The sequence below is a fragment of the Octopus sinensis genome, linkage group LG13 (assembly GCF_006345805.1).
Source record: "Octopus sinensis linkage group LG13, ASM634580v1, whole genome shotgun sequence".
Classification (NCBI taxonomy): Eukaryota; Metazoa; Mollusca; class Cephalopoda; order Octopoda; family Octopodidae; genus Octopus; species Octopus sinensis.
Genome location: NC_043009.1, coordinates 10559013 through 10583010, shown reverse-complemented (window position 1 = coordinate 10583010; position 23998 = coordinate 10559013). Strand labels below are relative to the sequence as shown.

The 23998-nt window shown below is 38.9% G+C and overlaps 1 protein-coding gene across 1 annotated transcript in view; it reads right to left on the bottom strand.

Annotated features, from left to right (window-relative positions):
- LOC115218478 (very-long-chain 3-oxoacyl-CoA reductase-B) overlaps positions 1-23446 on the bottom strand; it is a 43679-nt gene extending 20233 nt beyond the window's left edge. Inside the window, exons 1-6 of the mRNA XM_029788321.2 lie at positions 23145-23446; positions 11579-11625; positions 7542-7617; positions 6053-6163; positions 3568-3632; positions 2081-2125 (exon numbers count right to left, since the gene is read on the bottom strand). Of these exons, the coding sequence (XP_029644181.1) occupies positions 2081-2125; positions 3568-3632; positions 6053-6163; positions 7542-7617; positions 11579-11625; positions 23145-23340 (540 nt within the window). The 5' untranslated portion in view covers positions 23341-23446. The remainder of the gene's footprint in view (positions 1-2080; positions 2126-3567; positions 3633-6052; positions 6164-7541; positions 7618-11578; positions 11626-23144) is intronic.
- Between the last annotated feature and the right edge of the window lie 552 nt (positions 23447-23998).

Sequence of the window (23998 nt, the reverse complement as noted above, 5' to 3'; positions counted from 1 at the left end):
TGGGTGCTTTTTACATGCCACCGGCACGGAAGTCAGTCAAGGCGGTGTTGGAATCGGCCACATTCAGATGGTGCTTTTTACGTGCCACCAGCACAGGGATCACAACTACAATTTCCATTGATGTTGATGTACTTGACTCAATAGGTTTTCTCAAGCACAGGGTCGAAATGGTGTTTCTTTACTTACCACCTGCACAGGAGTCAGTCCAGCGGCACTGGCAACTGTTGGGTGCCAGTCATAGGATTGGTTCAATTTCGATTCCGATTTCACTTGCCCCAACAGGTCTTCGCAAGCAGAGTAAAATAAGTAAAAACAAAAATATGTAGGCATGGCTGTGTGATAAGAAGTCTGCTTCCCAACCACATGGTTCCGGGTTCAGTTCCACCGTGTGGCACCATGAGCAAGTGCCTTCTACCATAGCCTTGGGCCCAACAAAGCCTTGTGAGTGAATTAGGTAGATTGAAACTGAAAGAAGCCCATCGTGTGTGTGTCTGTGTTTGTCCTCCATCACAGCTTGAAAACCAGTGTTGATGTGTTTATGGACCCATAACTTAGTAGTTCAGCAAGAGAGACTGATAGAATAAGTACTAGGCTTAAAAAATAAGTCCTGGGGTCGATTTGTTCGACTAAAACTCTTCAAGGCAGTGCTCCAGGGCTGCAGTTAAATGACTGAAACAAGTAAAAGAATAAAAGAATATATACACACATATACACACCAGTATGTGTGGGTGTGTTATTGAATCCTTATCTTGACATCATACACTAATTGTAAACAAAGGGTACAATCATTAAAAAAAAAAGCACTGTTCTTGTTCAAGAACTTGAGGAAATATTACTCTACATGGAAAGAGATGCGGGTTGGAGACAAGAAGAGCACCTAGCTACAGAAAATTTGTCTCAAAGAATTTCAGTTCTGTATTTAAGAGATGAGAAATTATTTACATTATTTACATTTGACGGATATTTGTCCTCATCTTGTTTGCTGTTAACACAACATTTTGGCTGATATACCCTCCAGCCATCATCTGGTGTCTTGGGGAAATTTCGAACTTGGGTTCTTATTCGTAAGGTATTTTTCAATGTTGTTGTTGTTATTATTTTTATTCAGGTCACTGCCTGGAATCGAACTCAGAATCTTGGGGTTAGTAGCCCGCGCTCTTAACCACTACACCATATGCCCATAGCGCATAACAATACATTAAAATAGAGAGAGAGATTTTGCAAATGAAAACTGAAAATTTCACCTGCAATGAATTGCCCTATTTTAATGTGTATAAGGAAACTTTTTTTGTCAAAACTTAGATTTAAAAAATATGGGAGTTTCTTATACATGGCTATCCATAATCCCTTACAAAACCTTTTTCCCAAATTTTAAGCCCAAAAAATTAGGGGGGGTTCCTATTAAAATACAGTAATATTGTTTAGGTAGTAGCTATGTCAATATCGGAAGTTGACATTAAGAAACCTTTCTAAAGAAGTGAATCATATCTATAAAGCAATATTATTTATTGTTGATAAAAATCTAAAATGAAGACCCTATTATGTATCTGAGGTCAAATTATTCATGCAAGAATGGAACTAATATGCACAGGCGTAGGAGTGGCTGTGTGGTAAGTCGCTTGCTTACCAACCACATGGTTCTGGGTTCAGTCCCACTGTGTGACACCTTGGGCAAGTGTCTTCTGCTATAGCCTCGGGCCGACCAAAGCCTTGTGAGTGGATTTGGTAGACGGAAACTGAAAGAAGCCTGTCGTATATATGTATATATATATGTATGTGTGTGTATGTTTCTGTGTTTGTGCTTGTCCCCCCAACATCACTTGACAACCGATGTTGCTGTGTTTACATCCCCGTGACTTAGCGGTTCGGCTAAAGAGACCAATGGAATAAGTACTAGGCTTACAATGAATAAGTCTTGGGGTCGAATTACTCGACTAAAGGCGGTGCTCCAGCATGGCCGCAGTCAAATGACTGAAACAAGTAAAAGAAAAAAAAAGAAAGAAAGCTGTTTTCACGTGAAAAGCGAAAACACATACATACAGGTCTATTTTGTATAATAGATATTGCAATAGGAACTCACCATTGTCATGGAGATTATATTGATCCAAATGAGATCAAGAAGAGCCTAAAAAAAAAGAAAAGAAAATATGTTAAAAAATATAATTAATACACACATACATACTTATAGACAGATATTCAAGACTGGTTTTTTATCTTTGTCATTACTGTCAATATATCAGTTTATAATAATAATAATAAACATGATAATAATTATGGATTCTGATATAGACAGCTGGCCAGTAATTTTGAGGGAAGGTTGGGTTCGATACCATCAACCCCAATACGTGGCTGGTACTTTATTTAATTGACCCCCACCAGAGGAACAAAAGGCAAAGGATTTGAAATCAAAACAAAGAGCCCGCAAAATGTACTACAAAGCCCTTTTTTCCAATGCTCTAAGGAGTCTGCTAAAACCCCAGCCTTTCATGATAACAACAATAATAATCCTTTCTACTACAGGCACAAGTCCTGAAATTTGGGGGAGGAGATAACTTAATTACATCAACCCCAGTACACAACTGGTACTTATTTTATCGAGCCCAAAAGGATGAAAGGCAAAGTCGACCTTGGCAGAATTTCAGCTCAGAATGTAGTGACAGGCAAAATACCTATTTCTTTACGACCCACAAGGGGCTAAACACAGAAAGGACAAACAAGGAGAGACAAACGGATTAAGTCGATTATATCGACCCCAGTGTGTAACTGGTACTTATTTAATCAACCCTGAAAGGATGAAAGGCAAAGTCGACCTCAGCGGAATAAGAACTCAGAACGTAGTGCCAGACGAAATACTGCTGAGTATTTCGCCTGGCATGCTAACGATTCTGCCAGCTCGCCGCCTAAATAATGATAATAATAATAATAATAATCCTTTCTAGTATAGGCACAAGGCCTGAAATTTGGAGGAGGAGACAAGTCAATTACATCGATCCCAGAGTCCAACAGGTACTTATCTTTATTGACCCCGAAAGGATGAAAGGCAAAGTCAACCTTGGTGGAATTTGAACTCAGAACGTAAAGACAGACGAAATACCACTAAGCATTTTGCCCAGCATGCTAACAATTCTGTCAGCTCACCACCTTAATAATTATGGTTTCAAATTCTGGGACAAGCTCCCCCCACACTCAAAGGACAAGTTCAATTACATCAACTCCAGTACTGGACAAGTATTTTATTTAATCAAGCCCAAAAGAAAAGCAAAGGTGACCCGAACAGTATTTGAACTTGAAACCTTAAAAAGGCTGGAACAGATGCCGCTGAGCAATTTGACTGCTGCATTAATGATTCTGCCAGAATATTTCTTAACGTGGGCAAGAAGGCTTTTATTCCCCTTCAGTGAATAATGGGTGTTTAAACAGTTTGGCCTTTACCAAACAAAGATCAATGACTGAAGGGAAATGAAATGATTACAAATAGGAATGAAAACAAAACTGAATTTCTAGCCCACTGCTCTCACTAACAATAAAAACATGAATAATAACAATAATAACAATAAAAATGATAACCTTTTCTCTGTCTGGAATGTCTAGAAGATATTCAGGGTATTGGTAAGAAATTCCCACATTGTTCACTATGGGAGAAAAACAAATAAAATAAATTCAATTAGAGATCGTCACAGCATGTCAGGAGGCGAAGGATTAAATTTCAAAAAAAATTAATCATAGAAGAAAGCATCTTAATGGAATTTGGGGAAATGCTAAAGGGTAGTTATGGTGTTGTATTACTGACCCAAAGATCACAGATTCAAAGTCAAAGACAAACTAATTCCAACTTCATCCTAACTGAGCCTAAAATACACTGATGCCATACCATTATCATTAAGCAGCACAGAACATCATCATCATCATCATCATCATCATCATCATCATCATCGTTTAACGTCCGTTCTCCATGCTAGCATGGGTTGGACGGTTCGACCGGGGATCTGGGAAGCCAGAAGGCTGCACCAGGCTCCAGTCTTATCTGGCAATGTTTCTACAGCTGGATGCCCTTCCTAGCGCCAACCACTCCGTGAGTGTAGTGGGTGCTTTTTACGTGCCACCCGCACAGGTGCCAGGCGAGGCTGGCAACGGCCACGGTCGGATTGGTGCATTTTACGTGCCACCGGCACGGAAGCCAGTCGAGGCGGCACTGGCTTCAGCCACGATTCGGATGGTGCTTTTTACGTGCCGTAGCAATTAATGTAAAGTATGCAACTTTGTACAACCAAACAACCTAATGTAGAACTGAGAAAAAAAGAGTGTAAAAAATCCACTGGAAAAAAGTATAAAAGCTTGCACAAAAAATTAATTATAAAATAAATTTTAACTTGAAATATTTGCTCAATAGCTTATTCAATCAAGTTAATTAAGTAAAACTTGACATCACAATCAAAACTAATTTTATAATAAATTTTTACTCTGTTTTTAATCCTGAGACTTCTACCAGTAAATGTTCTGCGACTGTTCTTTTATTAAGTCTTAAAATTTCTTTACTATAAGGAGAGAAAAATTAACATGTACAAAAACAATATATACATAAAATAAAATTATTTATTTATTTATTTAGACAGGGTTTGTTATTTATATAATTCTTTATCATCATTATTTAATATCCCTTGTCCATGCTGGCATGAGTTGGACGGTTTGACTGGGCTGGCACACTGGAAGGCTGCACCAGGCGCCAGTATGGTTCGGCATGGTTTTCTAGGCCTGGATGCCCTTCCTAATGCCAACTACTCCGAGAGTGTAACAGGTGCTCTTACATGCCACCGGCACGGGTGCCATTTGTGTGACACAGGTATTTTGCTCGGCTTGATGGGTCTTCTCAAACATGATATAATGTCAAAGGTCTTGGTCATTGCCTCTGTGAGGCCCAACACTTGAAAGGAGCTCGGCCACTTTGCCTTCATAAGGCCCAACATACATGTTCGAATAAAATAAAGTTCTTTTATCTTAAGAAAAAAAAAAAGAAAGAAGAATGAAAACAGAATTCTTACAGACTATAAACATTCTCATAATACAAGGATCTTTCACTTCAGTTGAAGTATAACCAAAACAATCGCTGTATCTTAAGAACGACAGAATTGCATAAAGTAAATCACAAGTCATCCAATATTCTTATAGCATGAAATGTAATTGGTGTCATCATAAAATGTGCCCAGTACACACACACAGGACAGGCTTCTTTCAGTTTCTGTCAACAAAATCCACTCACAAAGCTTTGGTTGGCCTGAGGCTTTAGTAGAAGACTACTTGGCCAAAGTGCTACGCAGTGGGACTGAACCCAGAACCATGTGGCTGGGAGGCAAGCTTCTTACCATACAGCCACTCCTGCACCTGGATGCTCTCCCTATCACTAAACACTTTGCCCTATGAGCTGGGTGCATTTTATCATACCATCAACACTAGAAAGGCTTTTGATTTGTAAAAATCCTCATGATTACAAAAGAATCCTAATTATTTGGCCTGAACTCAAGTCTCAAACAAACATCCTACCACTTTAATAGTAGACAGGCGCAGGAGTGGATGTGTGGTAAGTAGCTTGCTTACCAACCACATGGTTCCGGGTTCAGTCCCACTGCGTGGCACCTCGGGCAAGTGTCTACTACTATAGCCTCGGGCCGACCAAAGCCTTGTGAGCGGATTTGGTAGACGGAAACTGAAAGAAGTCCATCGTATATGTGTGTATATATATATATATATATTATATATATATACATATATATATATGTGTGTGTGTGTGTCTGTGTTTGTCCCCAAAACATCGCTTGACAACCGATGCTGGTGTGTTTACGTCCCCGTAACTTAGTGGTTCGGCAAAAGAGACTGATAGAATAAATACTAGTCTTATAAAAAGAATAAGTCCTGGGGTTGATTTGGTCGACTAAAGGCAGTGCTCCAGCATGGCCACAGTCAAATGACCGAAACAAGTAAAAGAGTAAAAGAGAGTAAAGAGTCAAAAGACTGTTCTAGTGAGAATAATGAAAGATAAAAAAAGTGATAATATTACCTAAAGTAGAGATTTTCATATCCTTTAATACTGATTTTATTTCACCATAATTTAATTTTCTATCAGAAAAATCCATAGTAATTGTTTTGGTTTCAACTTTATAAGTCGTCTCTGAAATATAAGAAATAAAAATACAATGAAATATAGAAATAAAATACGGAAAAATTTTGTTTAATACAATATAATAGCAATCCACAGTCAATGCAAGGGGTTTCTAAATGGTCACTTGAATAACTAGAAATAGCAGCCAGATCTATCAGAAATCATGTCATAAACAAGAAAAAGATACAAAAGATAATGAAGCACTTAGACATCCTTAAACTGGTGAGATGGTCATGGCTGGATCACATTTACGCACAGGTTGTTCAATCATGCTTGGCCAGAGGTTACACAACAACAGTATGGAGTGGAGGCACAATGGCACTGTGGTTAGGGCAGTGGACTCGCGGTTGTAAGAACGCGGTTTCGATTCCCAGACAGGGCATTGTGAGTGTTTATTGAGCAAAAACACCTAAGCGCCTCGAGGCTCCGGCAGGGGATAGGGGTGAACCCCGTTGTACTCTTTCACCACAACTTTCTCTCACTATTTCTTCCTACTCCTGCCACAAAGCAGAGGAACCATGGTGTAACCCACTATGGTGTGGTAAACTTTCAGACCCTAGTCTAGATTGCGAATCCTCTGTACCCCAGGATGGTTCAGCTCTCCACCCGTTAAAAAGCCCATGTTTATGGAATGAGGATAACAACGTAGATTTCGCGCCCGTGCAACCACCAGTCTATTGTTTGTGGTGGGTGGATCTTCAAGTTGCCATATGTATTCTTAGTTGCTTAGAGTAGGCTCGAATTAGAGATTATTCTTTGTGGCTAATGGCGTGAGTCCTGATTGGAAGAAGAAGACAACAGCATGGTAATTCATATGACTAGCAACATTTAAAGAATTTATTTTTGAGACATGGTGGTAGATGTCACAAAACATATTGTAACACAAGAATGACCAGAATGACATGCACCAAAACAGATAGTAAGACTGATACTTTATAGCCACTTGTAGGAAAATTTTACACAAATTACAGAAGCGTTAGGGCCACTTCCTCTGACAAAAAGTATTGGCCTGCAAGACCCCTGCGCTGGTGTCACATAAAAAGCAGTTGTGCCAGTGCCGTGTAGAAGTGCTCGTGCTGATTTCACATTAAAAGCACCCAGCACACATTGTGAAGTGGTTGGTGTTAGGAAGGGCATCCGACCATAGAAACCAATTTCTTGGTAGGCTTTGGACCAACTAAGTTTACTAATTACTATTTTATCTTCCTCGATCAATATGGAAAAGCTACAACAAATACTGTTGACATAGTTAATAATAACAATAACCAAGATTAAAACCAGAAGAAACATAAAAGATATTAGCTTTTACTTAGTTCAGATAACAACATTAATTTTGTATATTACTTACAAAATGCTCTTTAAATAACATTTAAAAAGATATATTTACCAATTTCTTTGGCAACAGCAGCTAGTTTTTCTGGAGTTCTACTTATTAAAACTATGTTCAAACCCATTGATGCCAACTGTTTGGGAAGAAATAATAAAATATAAAAACTTACAAAATTCATTCATTAATTACATGATGAATAATTATCAATGTGATGAGTGCAATTAAGATAAAATATTGTAAGAACCAATGGCAGCATAATTACTAAGATTAACAGAAACTAAAATTATAACAAACCAATGCCATTCCAGACCAATGATAGCACACCTGTAACACACCTACAGGTTTTTAGGCGATACACGAAAAAATTTTTAATGAAATCCCTATGCAAGAATACCCTATAAATAGTTGTATGTGTACATGTGATACTTCAATAACAGAATTATTAAAGAAATTAAAATTTCAACACATTGAACTAAAACAAAAAAAAAATAGCATCACTGTACTACATGCAGCCTCAGTAATTTGGTTAAGGAGGTCAGGTACCAGGTTCAATCCAACAGCAAGGTACTTTGGGTTAGTCTTTGCTACTGTGGTCTTAGGTTACCCAAAATTTAGTGAGCGGAATTTAGTAAGTAGAAACTCTGTATATAAGCGTGTGTGTATGTGTTTAGTATATGTTGTGTGTGCTTATATCTTTGTCTAGTAACTTAGCAGTTTGATAGTTTGATAGAAATGAAAATAATCATCAGGAATGGCTGTGTGGTAAGTAGTTTGCTTACAAACCACATGGTTCCACTGTGGGGCACCTCGGGCAAGTGTCTTCTACAATAGCCTATACGGAAACAGTATATAAAATGAATATAATAAAAGTTGACAATTTTATTTTCATTTTGTAAACAAATAATACAATATTACATATGCATTTTATGTTTCTTTCTTTTCTGGAAACTCGCCATCTACCAGCAGCTGATGACTCATGGACCGGCACCAGTCCATGGACCACCACTTTGAGGAGCACTAATTTAAACAACTATCAGGTTCTTAATAATAATAATAATGAAATTATTGTATTCAGTGCTCAGGTGCACCACAACTTGTCAAAAGTGCATATAAAGCATATGCAGTAATGTACAAATATCTAGGAAGTGAACAATGTATGAGCCAGATACATGCTTGTGTGTGTATGAAGGGGAGAAAATCAGGTGTAGTGTTGGCGAATCTCAGGAAGCATGGAAGTTTTGAAGGACGCAGCAGTCCAAATATTTACTACAGAAATAAATAAGACATAACTACTCATCCCAGTAAAGTAGGACTTGAATGTACATTAGGCGTTTCAAATTATACTAAAACAGACAATTTAGGGCACTGACATATGCAGATATTTAAATACGGCAGGTAAGAGAAATTAACTAAAGGCAGAGTTATGTCCCATGAATGAGTTTTTTTCTTTCTTTTTTTTTTCATACAAACATGAATTGCATAAGTTTTCTTAGTTCGATTCCTAATTAAATTTGAGCAAATTATCAGGGGAAAAAAAGGTAATAGCGTGTATGTAAAAATACCCAGAACATCTCACCTTTTGAAAAATCAATGTAAGTCTATGTGTATGAGCCAGATACATGAGGGTGAGGGTGTCTTGGCATCACTCACCAAATCCTTTGTGAGCCGCTCTCCGGCTATCTATCTGCGGCTTTATATAGCTATGGTAAGACCTCACCTGGAATTTGCATCACCGGTCTGGAACCCCTATCTTGCCCAGGATATCAATCGTCTGGAAGCCGTTCAGCGACGTGCAACCAAAAGAATACCCTCCATCAGGCATTTGCCATATCCTGAACGCCTTACTTCCCTGGGCATGGACACATTGAAACTCCGATGCCTGGCAGACACCCATAAAATTATCAACCATCGTACAAACAATAACTCTGAGCACCTTTTCAAACTCCACCCATCTAACACCCGTGGACATATTTACAAAGTAAGAAAGCAGCACAGCTCCCATGACTTCAGGAAACATTTTTTCATGCTGAGAGTTGCTGAAGCAGGGAACAAACTGCCGACATCAGTTGTTAGTTGTCGGAGCACTGCATCCTTCAAAACTTCCATGCTTCCTGAGATTTGCCAACACTACACTTGATTTTCTCCCCTCCATACACACGCAGGCATGTATCTGACTCATACACTGTTCACTTTCCAGACATTTGTACTTTCCTGCAGATGTTTTATATGCACTTTTGACAGGTTGTGGTGCACCTGAGCACTGTATACAATAATTTCATTATTATTATTATTATAAGCTTGCTTTACAGCCATGTGGGTTTGGGTTCAGTCCTACTGTGTGGTGCCTTTGCTAAGTGTCTTCTATAGCCTCAGGCTGACCAAAACCTTGTGAGTGGATTTGGTAGATGGAAACTGAAAGAAGCCCGTTGTATATATATATATATGTATAGATTTATGTGTGTGCCTTTATGTTTGTCCCACTCCCGCCATCACTTGACAACTGATGTTGGTTTGTTTATGTCCTTGTAACTTAGCAGTTTGGCAAAAGAGACTGATAGAGTAAATACTAGGCTTGCAAAAAAGTCCTGGGGTCAATTTGACTAAAAACCCTTTAAGGTGGTGCTGCAGCATGGCCACAGTCAAATGCCTGAAACAAGTAAAAGAATGTGTTTCTGAAGAAATAGGCTAAGATCTTCATTTTTTGCACAAAATACGAAGTTTATAATTCACTCATCACAGGTACCTGAAAGAGTCGGTATAAAATTGAATTTATTAGTTGAGTAAGCCTTTACTTCCCCTAACCTGCTGTAACAAAAAAAAAGAAAAAAGATTTGGTAGTTCGTGTTTGGCCAAGTAACGAGGGAAATGATCAATAACTCCAAGTAATATGATAGCAATGTTATCTGACTGATAGACTTGTATTCTAAAGCAAACAACATTGTTCGGTTGTTAAGATAAATCATAAGATAATGGTTTTATTTTCCCTCCACTTTCCTCGGCAGTTGAAATATTTCATGACTCTACATTTCAGACTGAGTGTATACAATGGTGAAACTCGATATGTTTAGTTTATCTATAGATACTTCACTGTATAATTAATGGAAAAGTTAATCTAAAAAGTAAAGGAACATTTGTGTATGTTTGTGTATATGTATATACACATACATACATATACATACATACACAGCCGTTTGGTGAAGTTGTTAGAGTGTCAGATAGGATGCCTTGTGGTACTCCTTTGATACTGTGCTCTGAGTTCAAGTCTTTCTGGAGTCCATTTTGCTTTTTATCCTTTAACTCGTTAAGCATTTCGATTACTTTGTCATATATAATGCTTATTTAATGACATTTTCAATTAATCATTCGTTATCTCATAGCTTTGAGATTTCAATGACATGATTGCTTATTTTCAGAATGACATTTTTAGGTGGTTGTGAAAGGCCATATCTGACTGGTTTGGACATAGAACAAGAATATTTGGGGGCCAGGTATGGCTAGGGTTAGAGGTTGATTAAAGCAACTACCGATCTCAGATGGAGGATTAGTGGAATGGCAGAAACACTGGACTGAATGTCTTACATATTTTGTTCTGGCTTGTGTGTTTGGAATCAAATCGTCCAACCCATGCTAGCATGGAAAGCGGACGTTAAATGATGATGATGATTATATATATATATATGTAAGGTAACACCATATGTATTTAATCTAAAAGAAACTCAACATACCAACATTAATGAAAACAAAAACAGCATGCATATAACACAATGCGGGGTCATTCCGAAAAGCTCTATCTGCGACGATTTCATCTCAATCGAAGGAGAGGGGCTTTCTCCGTCCGGGTTGCGGATCCGTGGAACAAGCTGCCAGACGAGATGGTGAAGATGCCAACGACCGCTTTGTTCAAAGTCTCCCTTGACCTCAAGTGGCCTGAACTTTTACATGAACACCACCCTGTACATAACTCCATGTCCCCCTACATGGCCTTGCTTTTTGCTTTTTGAGCCAAAAAACTAACTAACTAACTAACAATGAGAAAAAGAGTGGAAGGAAAACAAAATGGTATTTAGTTCATAGAGCAAGACGCATACACTTACTTCTTCTGCATAGGCTTTACCAATTCCATCTGTAGATCCAGTCACAACTAAAACAAACAGAAAATAAATAGGTTATTGTTTTTAAAAAACACACAAAGCATTTTGTTGGTAGTTCAATCCCTACTGAAGGAATAAGAAACAATGGCAAATCCAAAGACACAGTTTTGTGGATAACAAGTTTGCTGGCCAACCATGTGGCTTCAGGTTCAGGCCCACTGTACAGCACCTTGGCTGTCTTCTACAGAGCCACGGGCTGGCAAATGCCTTATAAGTAAAACTGCTAGGCAGAAATTGTATGGAAGCCTGTTATATATATTAACAGGCTTCCATACATAATATATGACTAGCACTATGACCCGGCAACGCCAGGTCATAGTGCTAGTGCATGCATATACAGCTGCGTGCGTGCGCACATACACGCGAGTACTGTCCAAATCTCCGACCAATCACATACAGCTAGCTGGCATTCAATTGGCGTATCAAGTTTCGGGCATTTTGATAGAAAATTCACAAAATTCACTTCTATTGATTTTTTAATGGCTTTGCAGGGTGACTGGGGAAATGTAAAGATGTGCATGACCACCCTTGGACGGTTTTGAATGACCATAGAAAGTGCGAGCCCTCTAACTGAAAAATTGTGGATTTGTATAAAGGACACACACACACAGACAGACATTTTGCCGTTTATATATATATATAGAGATATATGCACAAATAAATAAGAAACGATGGATAAGTGTCACTTCATTATAGCTGTTTCTAGCAGATATTTTTAATAGATTAATGAGTATATTACAGCAGAACTAAAAAAAAAAACCCATTTTCTTCAGATAAATAACATTTCAAACACTGTAGGAACAACACTGTGGTCAAATATTGTTCTTATATTGTTAGAAATGTTTTGTATCATCTGAAGAATTTTTTTTGTCTTTTTTTAGTTATCATGTAATGTACTAATTAATCTATTCCAAAAATGTCTGCGGGAACACAATAAATACAATGTAGGCTATTAAAATATTCATAAGAGTTAAATTCTTCGCAAACATAAGCTGAATCTTTTTACTGGATGTACTTTGGTACACGTGATACTTATTCAACTAAAGATGTCATTTACTTTTGATTCGGTACATAGAGGAATGATAATGAAGATACTTAAAGCAAACAATATTCCACAGAGAATTCTGAGAGCAATAAGTAAGCTGTATGAGAACTCCAGCGTGAACGTGATCAATCCTGATGGAGAGACGGAATACTTTACTTGTATAGGCGGCGAGCTGGCAGAAACATTAGCACGCCGGGCGAAATATTTAGCGGTATTTCATCTGCCATAACGTTCTGAGTTCAAATTCTGCCGAGGTCGACTTTGCCTTTCATCCTTTCAAGGTTGATAAATTAAGTACCAGTTACACACTGGGGTTGATGTAATCCACTTAATCCCTTTGTCTGTCCTTGTTCGTCCCCTCTATGTTTAGCCCCTTGTGAGTAATAAAGAAATAGGAATACTTTACTTGTAAGGTGTCATTTACAAGTTCAACCCAACCTGGTGCCTATCATTTAAATACCTGATTCATTCAAGTCCTTAACTACTTATTGAATAATTATCTTGATTTTTTTTTAAATTCTGATATACACATTTTATTTATGATTAACTATAAGTAGGTCCATTATCTATATTAAAAAAATGAACTGTACTCCATTCCAAGTCATTCCAAACCATGAAACCCTGTATGCAACCAGCTACAGACAAATAAAATTATATATATAAACGGCAAAATGTCTGTCTGTGTGTGAGTGTGCATGTCCTTTATACAAATCCACAATTTTTCAGCTAGAGGGCTCGCACTTTCTATGGTTATTCAAAACCGTGCAAGGGTGGTCGTGCACATCTTTACATTTCCCCAGTCACCCAACAAAGCCATTAAAAAATCAATAGAAGTGACTTTTTTGTGAATTTTCTATCCAAAACCCAATCAAAATGCCCGAAACTTGATATGCCAATTGAATGCCATCTAGCTGTATGTGATTGGTCGGAGATTTGGACAGTATTCGCATGTATGTGCGCACGCACCCAGCTGTATATGCATTCACTAGCACTATGACCCGGCATTGCCAGGTCATAGTGCTAGTGTATTATAATCAAACTAAGTGAAACCAAGTCTACTCAGTGAGGTACCTTTTGAAAGGTCACCTGATGAGGCATCTGCACCAAAGAAGGCACCACAACCAGTTGTCCAGTATCTTACCTGTGAGGGACCAGTGCAAGATGGGTTGAAACAATCAAACAATCAAGGTGATCAAATAGTAATGTCAACAATAAAAAAAAAAATCCATAGCAATGGATTGGTAGAACAATAAAACTGTTGGGCCAAATAGTATTTGTTCGGCTCTTTATATTCTGAGTTCAAATCCTACCATGCTGCTACTCAGGTGAGAGACTTAATCTCTTGCCTGCTTTAACATCACCACAAGGTACCTTCAGTGTACTTAGCTGTATCTACTTTGTTGCACGTTTACAGCGCAGGTCTGCAATCTGAGGATAACTTCATCTGGAATCATGGCCAATGCCTTCCCTCCTAACTAAAAGAAATATACATACATACGTATCTTTTATTTGTCAGTCATTTGACTGCGGCCATGCTGGAACCCCGCCTTTAGTCGAGCAAATCAACCCCAGGACTTATTCTTTCTAAGCCTAGTACTTATTCTATCGGTCTCATTTGCTGAACCGCTAAGTTACAGGGACGTAAACACACCAGCATTGGTTGTCAAGTGATGTTTGGAGGACAAACACAGACACACAACCATATATATATATCTATACGACAGGCTTCTTTCAGTTTCCATCTACCAAATCCACTCACAAAGCTTTGGCTGGCTATAGTAGAAGACACTTGCCCAAGGTGCCACGCTGTGGGACTGAACCTGGAACCATGTGGTTGGTAAGCAAGCTACTTACCACACAGCCACTCCTGCGCCTATATATACATATACACACACATATATATTCTTTTATTCATTTGTCATTTGACTGCAGCCATGCTGGAGCACTGCTCTGAAGGATTTTAGTTGAACAAATCAACCCCAAGACTTTTTTTAAAGCTTAGTACTTATTTTATCAGTCTCTTTTGTCAAACTGCTAAGTTATGGGAACAAAAACACAGGATGATGGTGGTGATGATAGGACAAACACAGACACAAAACACACACAGATATATACGACAAGCTTCTTTCAGTTTCCATCGACCAAATCCACTTACGAGGTTTTGGTTGGCCCAAGGCGATAGTAGAAGATACATGTTAGGAAGCAAGCTCCTTACGAGACAGCCATACCTATTTCTTTACTACCCACAAGAGAGGACAAACGGATTAAGTCGATTACATCAACCCCAGTGTGTAACTGGTACTTAATTTATCGACCCCGAAAGGATGAAAGGCAAAGTCGACCTCGGCGGAATTTGAACTCAATACGTAACGGCAGACAAAATACGGCTACGCATTTCGCCCGGCGTGCTAACGTTTCTGCACCTAACACTACACTGTACACACAAACATACATGCACACATATACATATATACGACGGACTTCTTTCAGTTTCCGTCTACCAAATCCACTCACAAGGCCCGAGGCTATAGTAGAAGACACTTGCCCAAGGTGCCACACAGTGGGATTGAACCCGGAACCATGTGGTTGGTAAGCAAGCTACTTACCACACAGCCACTCCTGCGCATATATATATATAACTATATAACATAGTTAGCACTTTTGATGTTATTCAGCCAGTGACTGCTTCTGGTTGTTATACAACCTCTCATTTAGATTTTTTTTTTAATTATATTTCAATATAATTTTAAGTAAGACAGCAACTTAATACTCATTTCAAATTTTGGCACAAGGCCAGCAATTTCAGGGCAGGGGATAAAATACTAGCGTCATTTTGCCTGGCGTGCTAATGATTCTGCCCTTAGATAATATTGAGTTATTTTACTAAATCTGACCAAATCCTTTGTTTTTAAAATTAACTGAAATACGTAGGTGTCTTATCAGAAATATGATTCCAAAAGTGGTAAATAAAGATCTTAGATCTAAAAAAATCAATTTGAAATTTGTCAGAGAGTCTACTCTCTTACACAACTTATATAAATAATCTAAATTTGACAATACATTATTCTGTTGCTCATAGTCTAACTGAAATTATAAATACAACAACCTGCTAGAAAAAAAAATAAATTGGATTTATTGTATTCAGGCAGGAAACTAATATCTTAAGAAGCTTACTGCAAATAAACTATGGTTTTTATACAGATAAGCCTCTCTAAATGGCTTTTAACACATTTAATTATGTCACACTTAATTCCGCTTTACTTTTTAATAAAAAAAAATTTTGAAACTGTTGAAGTAAAATACAATTTCAACGAAGTTATTAACTTAAAGCATATAAATTTAAAATTCTTTTTGTGGTATTTTTTTTAGTGTTAAGGTATCAACAGTAGCTTAGTTTGTTACTTAATGACTATTTTAATTGGGAAAAATAAAGTCCACCACATTTTCCTAGTCTGGATGTTTCTAGAAATAATTTAATTTTGTTATGCAAAGGATGTTGTACAAAGCTCAAATATGTCCCACTATACGAGAGGGTACTGAAAAGTTCCTGGTTTTAAGGGTACTGCAAAAGGCCTGACCTTCAAAGTTGTTTTACAGGGCACAGAAAAACTGAAAGACCACAGCAATAAATGTGTGAATCTGAGAGGGGAATGTGTTGGATAAAATCATTATTAAGGCATAGGAGTGGCTCTGTGGTAAGTAGCTTGCTAACCAACCACATGTTTCCGGGTTCAGTCCCACTACGTGGCACCTTGGGCACGTGTCTTCTACTATAGCCTCGGGCCGACCAAAGCCTTGTGAGTGGATTTGGTAGACAGAAACTGAAAGAAGCCCCCCCCCCCCGTATATATGTATATATATATATATGATGATGATGATGATGATATATGTGTGTGTGTATATGTTTGTGTGTCTGTGTTTTTCCCCCAACATCGCTTGACAACCGATGCTGGTGTGTTTACGTCGCCGTAACTTAGTGGTTCGGCAAAAGAGACCGATAGAATAAGTACTAGGCTTCCAAAGAATAAGTCCTGGGGTCAATTTGCTCGACTAAAAGGCGGTGCTCCAGCATGGCGACAGTCAAATGACTGAAACAAGTAAAAGAATAACTGATCCTCCCGTATTTTCTTTTACCCAAAGTCAGAAACTTTTCAGCACTCTCTCGTACATACACAGATGATGCCATTGGAGCTGTTGTCTATTGAACTGCATAAAGAAGGCCAACAGCAGGATAAAATGCAATGTCAGATACTGAACTCGGTCGTTAATCAACAACATTAATTACTGCTCAATATATTACCATCTGTGCCACCCTTACAGAGCCCAATCCTCTAACTAACTTTCAGGTTGCATATTTGAGAGGATCATGATCAGATGTCATAAGTTGTGTTCATGCAACATCTTGCAAGAAGCTCTCCAATTTTATGTTTCCCTAGTTCAGCATAGAATCTGAACTTGCTAGTCTCATACAAAACAATAAACTTGTCCCATAATTCATTCTAAATTGAAAAATCCTAATATAATAAACCACATGGCAATGAAAAATTTACAAATAGGCGCAGGAGTGGCTTTGTGGTAAGTAGCTTGTTTACCAACCACATGGTTCCGGGTTCAGTCCCACTGCGTAGCACCTTGGGCAAGTGTCTTCTACTATAGCCTCGGGCCGTCCAAAGCCTTGTGATTGGATTTGGTAGACGGAAACTGAAAGAAGCCCGCCATATATATGTATATGTACGTGTGTGTATGTTTGTGTGTCTGTGTTTGTCCGCCAAACATTGCTTGACAACCGATGCTGGTGTGTTTATGTTCCCGTTACTTAGAGAGAAAGAGAGTGGAGGCAAGTGAAATCGAAATAAAATTCGATGACTGGCATCTGTGCTAGTGGAGCGCTAAGAGTACCATACGAGTGAGATCGTTGCCAGAGCAACAAACTGGCCTCCATGCCGATGGCAAATTAAACACACCATTCGAGCGTGGTCATTACCTGCATCACCTTACTGGCACTTGTGCAGGTGGCATGTGAAAAAAACATTCAAGCGAGGCCGTTGCCAGTGCCACTGGACTGGCTCCTGAGCAGGTGGCACATAAAAAGCACCATTTGAGCATGGCCATTGCCAGTACTGCCTGACTGGCCCTCATGTTGGTGGCATGTAAAAACACCTACTACATTCTTGGAGAGGTTGGCATTAGGAAGGGCATCCAGCTGTAGAAACTCTGCCACATCAGAATGGAGTCTGGGGCAGCCATCTGGTTTGCCAGACGTCAGTCAAATTGTCCAACCTATGCTAGCATGGAAAGCAGACATTAAACTATGATGATGATGATGATGATGTATATCATCAACCTGTGCATCTATCACCATTTTACTTTCCTTTATCTAAACAAAACTTCATTTATTTTCTGAAAATAAACTAAATTATTGATACTGTAACTTACTCCATCAATTAGTATAGGTGCTGGCGTAGCTGTGTGGTGAAGAAGTTTGCTCCCCAACCATGAAGTCTTGGCTTAAGAAGTGCCACTGTATCGTACCTTGAGCAAGTGTCTTCTGCTATAGGCTCAGGCAGACCAAAATGTTGTCAGTGGATCTGATAGAAAGTGGAAGAAGACCATCATATTCATCAAAATCATTTAACATGCTCTTTCCATGCTGGTATGGATTGGATGTTTTGACAGGAGCTAGCAAGTCAGAGGACTGCATCAAGCCCTACACCTTGTACTGGCATACCCTTCTTAATATCAGTCATTTTACAGAATGTAATTTGTACTTTTTACATGGCACTAACAGCAGTGAGATCACCAAATAACTTACAAGACAGGGCCCCTCTGTGGAGGTGGGAGTTGGCTTTATACCAAGTGATGGGCAGTTAGAGTATGAATAGGGAAACGGAAATAGGGGTCTAGCAATAGACAAGATACATGGCTACTTCAGCTGGATGCTGACCCCTTTACAATGTGGACTGGATGCTTTTTAAGTGGCACAGGGTCACCAAGTACCTTGCAAGACAAAAAAAGTCTTCTGAGAGGAGAGGAGGCATTGGAGGAGGTGATCCTGTGTCAGATGATGAAACAGAGAGACAGAAACCAGTGTCTTGTTGTAGAGGAGGTACAAGGTTACCTGACCAGAGAGAGAGAGAGATCAGGAATGATGATAGAGACAGGTGTGCTGCCACAAAGGAGATATACGGTTACCATCGGCATTCAGTGATAGGCACTTTATTATGCACATCACATGTCCAAACCCACATCGTCATCTTTCTTGCATGCTACATTTGATTCCTCTTATGCCCAACTTTTCTCTCAATACTTTTGCACTTTGTTGTATATGTGCACTGATGTTGCACATCCAACAGAGCATACTGCCTTCATTTCTCTCTAGTCTACACATATTCTGCATTCATAGCCCATGTCTCACTACCATGGAGTATAGCTGTTTGCACACAAGCATCATACAGTCTACCTTTCACTCTGAGAGAGAGACCTTTTGTTGCCAACAGAGGTAATAGCTCTTTGAACTTCTTCCACCCTATTTTTATTCTAGAAACAATACTTTCAGAGCATCCTCCACCATAGCTAATTTGGTCACCTAGGTAAAAGAAACTATCTACAACCTCAAGAGAGCCTCCTGGGCATTTGGGAGAATCTAATTCCTGTGTGCTCTTAGTGCTTATTGCTCCTGCACATCTCCCACACACAAAGACAATTTTATCTGTTAATCTATCTATGATTCCACTGCATCTCTTATGTGTCTGTAATTTACACTTGGTGCAGCGAATGGAATTTCTTCCAGCTCTTTTCCTACATATTGAGCAGGGCAATTTACCTGAAGGAAGGGGAATTTTTTTGTCTTTCTTACAAACAACAACTTTGGTTAACTTTAAGGCCCTTTGATTCCATACCTGAAATTTTATCTTCAATTCTGCTCAAGATTCTGTAATAAGAGCAAGGTCATCAGCATACAGCAGTTCCCATGGGCACCCAGTTTTGAATTCCTCTGATATGACCTGGAGGTCTATAATGAATAAGAGTGGGCTGAGAACTGAGCCCTGGAGAATCCCTACCTGTACACTAAATTCATTACTGTATTCACAGCCAACTCTCACCTTACTGACAACATCACTGTACAGCTCTAACAAGCCACTCCTTGACTCCTAACCTCCTTAGAGACCACCATATAACAGAGCGGGGGAACTCTGTCAAAAGCTTTCTCCAGGTTGATGAAGGCTAAGTACAATGACTTCCTCCTGGCCAAGTACTTTTCCTACAGCTGTCTCACTAGCAAGATGGTACTCTTCCCAGGTACAAAACCAAACTGCATCTCATCTAGCTTAATTCTATTCCTAATCAACTGAGCTTATATCCCTCTCAGTAATTTTCATGACTTGGTCTAGCAGTTTAATACCTCTGTAATTGTTTCTATTTAAGGCATCACCTTTATTTTTTTTTATGTTCTTTCTCGAGCCATGCCAGGCTCATAAGGGCCGGTTTCCCGGTTTCAGTGGCATAGAAATTCCCCACCTGGACGGGACGCCGGTCCATCTCAGGATTACTCATTTTTGCCAGCTGAGTGGACTGGAGCAGTGTGAAAATGAAGTGTTTTGCTCAAGAACACAACGCATCACCCGGCCCAGGAATCGAAACCACAACCTTATGATCATGAGCTCAACACTCTAACTACTTAGCCACGCGCCTCCCCATCACCTTTACCTTTGTAGCAGCTAACTATAATACTACTACACCAGCCACTGGGGATGGTGCCTTCCTGATTAACCGGATTAATTCTAAAGGTGACTAAGCTGTATCCTACACCACCAGAAATTTTAATCATCTCAGCAGTGATTCCTGATGGCTCAGGGGCTTCCTCTGTGAATGTTTGTGTGTCTGCTCGTGATGCGTTTGCCCCATCACCACTGCTTAACAACTAGTTATCTTAATTATATTCCCACAACTTAGCAGTTCGGTAAAAGCAACTGATAGAACAAGTATCAGACTTAACAAATAAGCACTGGGGATCGATTTGTTTGTCTAAACCCTTCAAGGTAGCGCCCCAATTGACTGAAACAAATAAAAGAGAAAATATGCAGACAGAATCGGTAGAGTGTCCAACAGTATTTTCCATGTTCAAATCTTACTGATGTCAATTTTGCCCTTCATTCTCCTGGGGTCATTGAAATAAAACACCAGTTAAGCAGTGGCATCGATTGAGGCACCATGAGATGTATTTGGTATTCTAAATAGATAAAGAAAATTTTCAAAACACTGAAATAGGTAGGATATAAACTCAGGTAACTGAATATTGCAGGTATGACAATATAGTTAAGACGTCTGCTTCTCAACCACATGGAGGGAAGTGTTTTCTGCAGCTCTGAACAGATTATACCTTACGAGGGAATTTAGCAGACAGAAATTGTACAACGTCTGTTATATATACATTCGTAAGTGTGTATATGCATGCATGTGTGAATGCACGTGTGTGTGAATGTTTACAATCTGCACTTTACAGAATGTAAACATTCGAAATTTGTTGATAATTCCCTGTCAAAATACTGAGCGATAGCTCTGCACTTTCAAAGACGTATGGAATTTTTTTTTTAATCCATTACGTAGGTAACAGGTAAGAGTTAACCATAGCAGGGGTATCTAGCAGTAAAATAATGCCTTGTAATATACTTTCAACAAACCCAAGCTAGCATAGAAAAAAAAAAGGCAATCTTATGTGTCATCCACCCTATCGGCAATCATGATTTATTTTGGTACATGGGTAGTCATAGTCAAACAAGGGGTAGCCGGAATTTTGAACATGAATCACGCATGCGCATATCTGAAAACTAAATCGGACCTTCAATTAATATTTTTTTAAACCCTTGAATTTGGACCGTTATCTTTGAAATGCTGGCATATTTAGTAGAAACGGTGGAGGAGGCAGCCGAAGACAATTAAATAGACAACCGTAGCGTTTTATTGATACGTACTTTTTCTATCGCAGTCCGGAGAATAAAAAAGAAAAAAGGATATTTGACATTAAGACAGAAAAAGAATGATTAAAATCATTTTTTAAAAGTCACAAATCTATAGGAAGGAAACATGCAATTATATCGAACACCTGATTTGTTCTTTAATTTCATAAACCACAGAAAGGTGAAATGCAAAACAGATTTCAGTGGAGTTTGAACTCAGAACGAAAACAGCATGGTTCATATAATTATAACTATCTACAGCTTTTATATATATATATATTTATATATATACAGGGTGTCCCAAAAAAACGTATACACACCTTAAATAATTGTAAATTTGTTATTCTTTGTAAGCCTAGTACTTATTCTATCGTTCTTTTTTGCTGAACCACTATGTGTATACATTTTTTTGGGACACCCTGTATATATATATATACTATTTGTAATTTAGTAGGGTGATTAGCAATTTCGACAGGTGAGAGATTAGTCGATTAAATCGAGCCCAATATTTGACTGACGCTTTATTACATCGAGTCCCGAGGTGTAATAGGCAAGATATGAACTTAATGCGTACAGTGCAGTAACTATATACTGCAAAGCATTTGACCTGACGCCCCAGCAATTCTATCAATCCACTGCCTTTCTTTCATAAAATAATAATTGTTTCAAATTTTGACACAGGGCAAGCAATTGTAGGAAGGAAAGCGGTTGGTCGATGACATCAACTCTATTTTATCGACCTCGAAAGGACGAAAGACAAAGTTGACTTCGGTTGGATTTGAACTCAGAAATGTAAAAAGCCCGAAGAAATGCTGCTAAGCATTCCGTCGGACACGCTAACGAGTCTGCCAACATCTTTGTTAGCCACAGGTGCTTAAAGGCAACGGGGGAGGCTCCTAGGACAGGACACAGTGAAGGTTTACATCAATACCTCATTAATAGTAATAATAATAATAATGAGGAGGAGGATTTCAAATGTTGGCACAAGGCCAGCAAGTTCGGGGGGGGGGAGGAACGAGTCGATAATATCAACCCCAGTGTTCAACTTGTTGGTACTACTTGAGAACAGTGGTCCCGGTGCGCGCACTAGCGTACTCGCGTATCCGCGCCACCTAGTCATGACTAGTCGATCCTTACTTTGTGTTATTTACTTTGTTTAAAAAAACTATGGTACTACTGTATGTATGTCTGCGCATATGTGTAAGTATGTGTGTGTATTATGTATGTGTGTGTGTATATATGTATGTGTGTATGCGTGTGCGCGCACCGGGTCCAGTCTTCGCTAGTAGTACCCCCCAAAACTATTTATTTTGTGTTAAAAAAATTATTCATTTTGTAGGATCGACTACTCATGACTAGCTATAGCGCGGATGCGTGACTACGCGAGTGCGCGCACCGGGTCCACTGCTCTCAAGTCGTACCCAACTTGTCCTTATTTTACCGAAAAAACTATAATAATAACAATAATAATAATAAGAGGGATCACAAAGAAAAGCGATGAACGAACCTGCCCAGTCGCCCATGGACCTCAACCGACGCAACCATCCGGCGTGTTTGGAAAACAAAGGTTGGGTCACAGCCATGAGGAAGGACGTCATTACGCGACACACGACAACGCTGTAGATAATGAAACCGAAACAAGAGAAGTACTCGTTGGTAACGCCCAGGAAGCCCCGAACGGTGCTCGTAAATTCCTCGTGCATCGCTGGGTTTGTTTTCTGTCTCCTTTGAAGTCCTCTTTTGGTTCGGCGCTGAAGTTTCTTGTTGTGAAGGACCGCAGAACATGGACGGAAGTAGGTAGCGCCACTTAGCGGCGAGCGAGGAAAACACAACAATAACAGAGGAGACAATTACGAAGATATTGTAGCTAGTCGTGACTAGTCGATCCTACAACGACTACATAGCAACGTAAATAAAACACAAAATAAATAAATTTTTTACACAAAATAAATAATTTTTTTTTAAAACAAAGTAAATAAAACACAAAAACACTGGGTAAATAATTTTTTAAACAAAGTAAATAACACAAAGTAAGGATCAACTAGTTATGACTAGCCTCTCTATCTATCTATCTATCTATCTATCTATCTATCTATCTATCTTTCGCACATATACACACTCATCAATAATCGACAGAATTTACAGTGACTTATACTTCTGCAATACACAAAATATTTTAACAATTTTTTAATGTTATTCCGGATCTTTTCGGTTTGAACGGCAGTTTTTTCTAGCGGTGTCATATGAAATTGTCACCCATAATTATGACCCTAGTATCGATCTATTGCATTTCAATCTGTTTTAGGGTTAGGGGTGGGGGGAAGGGTATCTATTTTTCTTCACAAATGTAAATAAACCCAA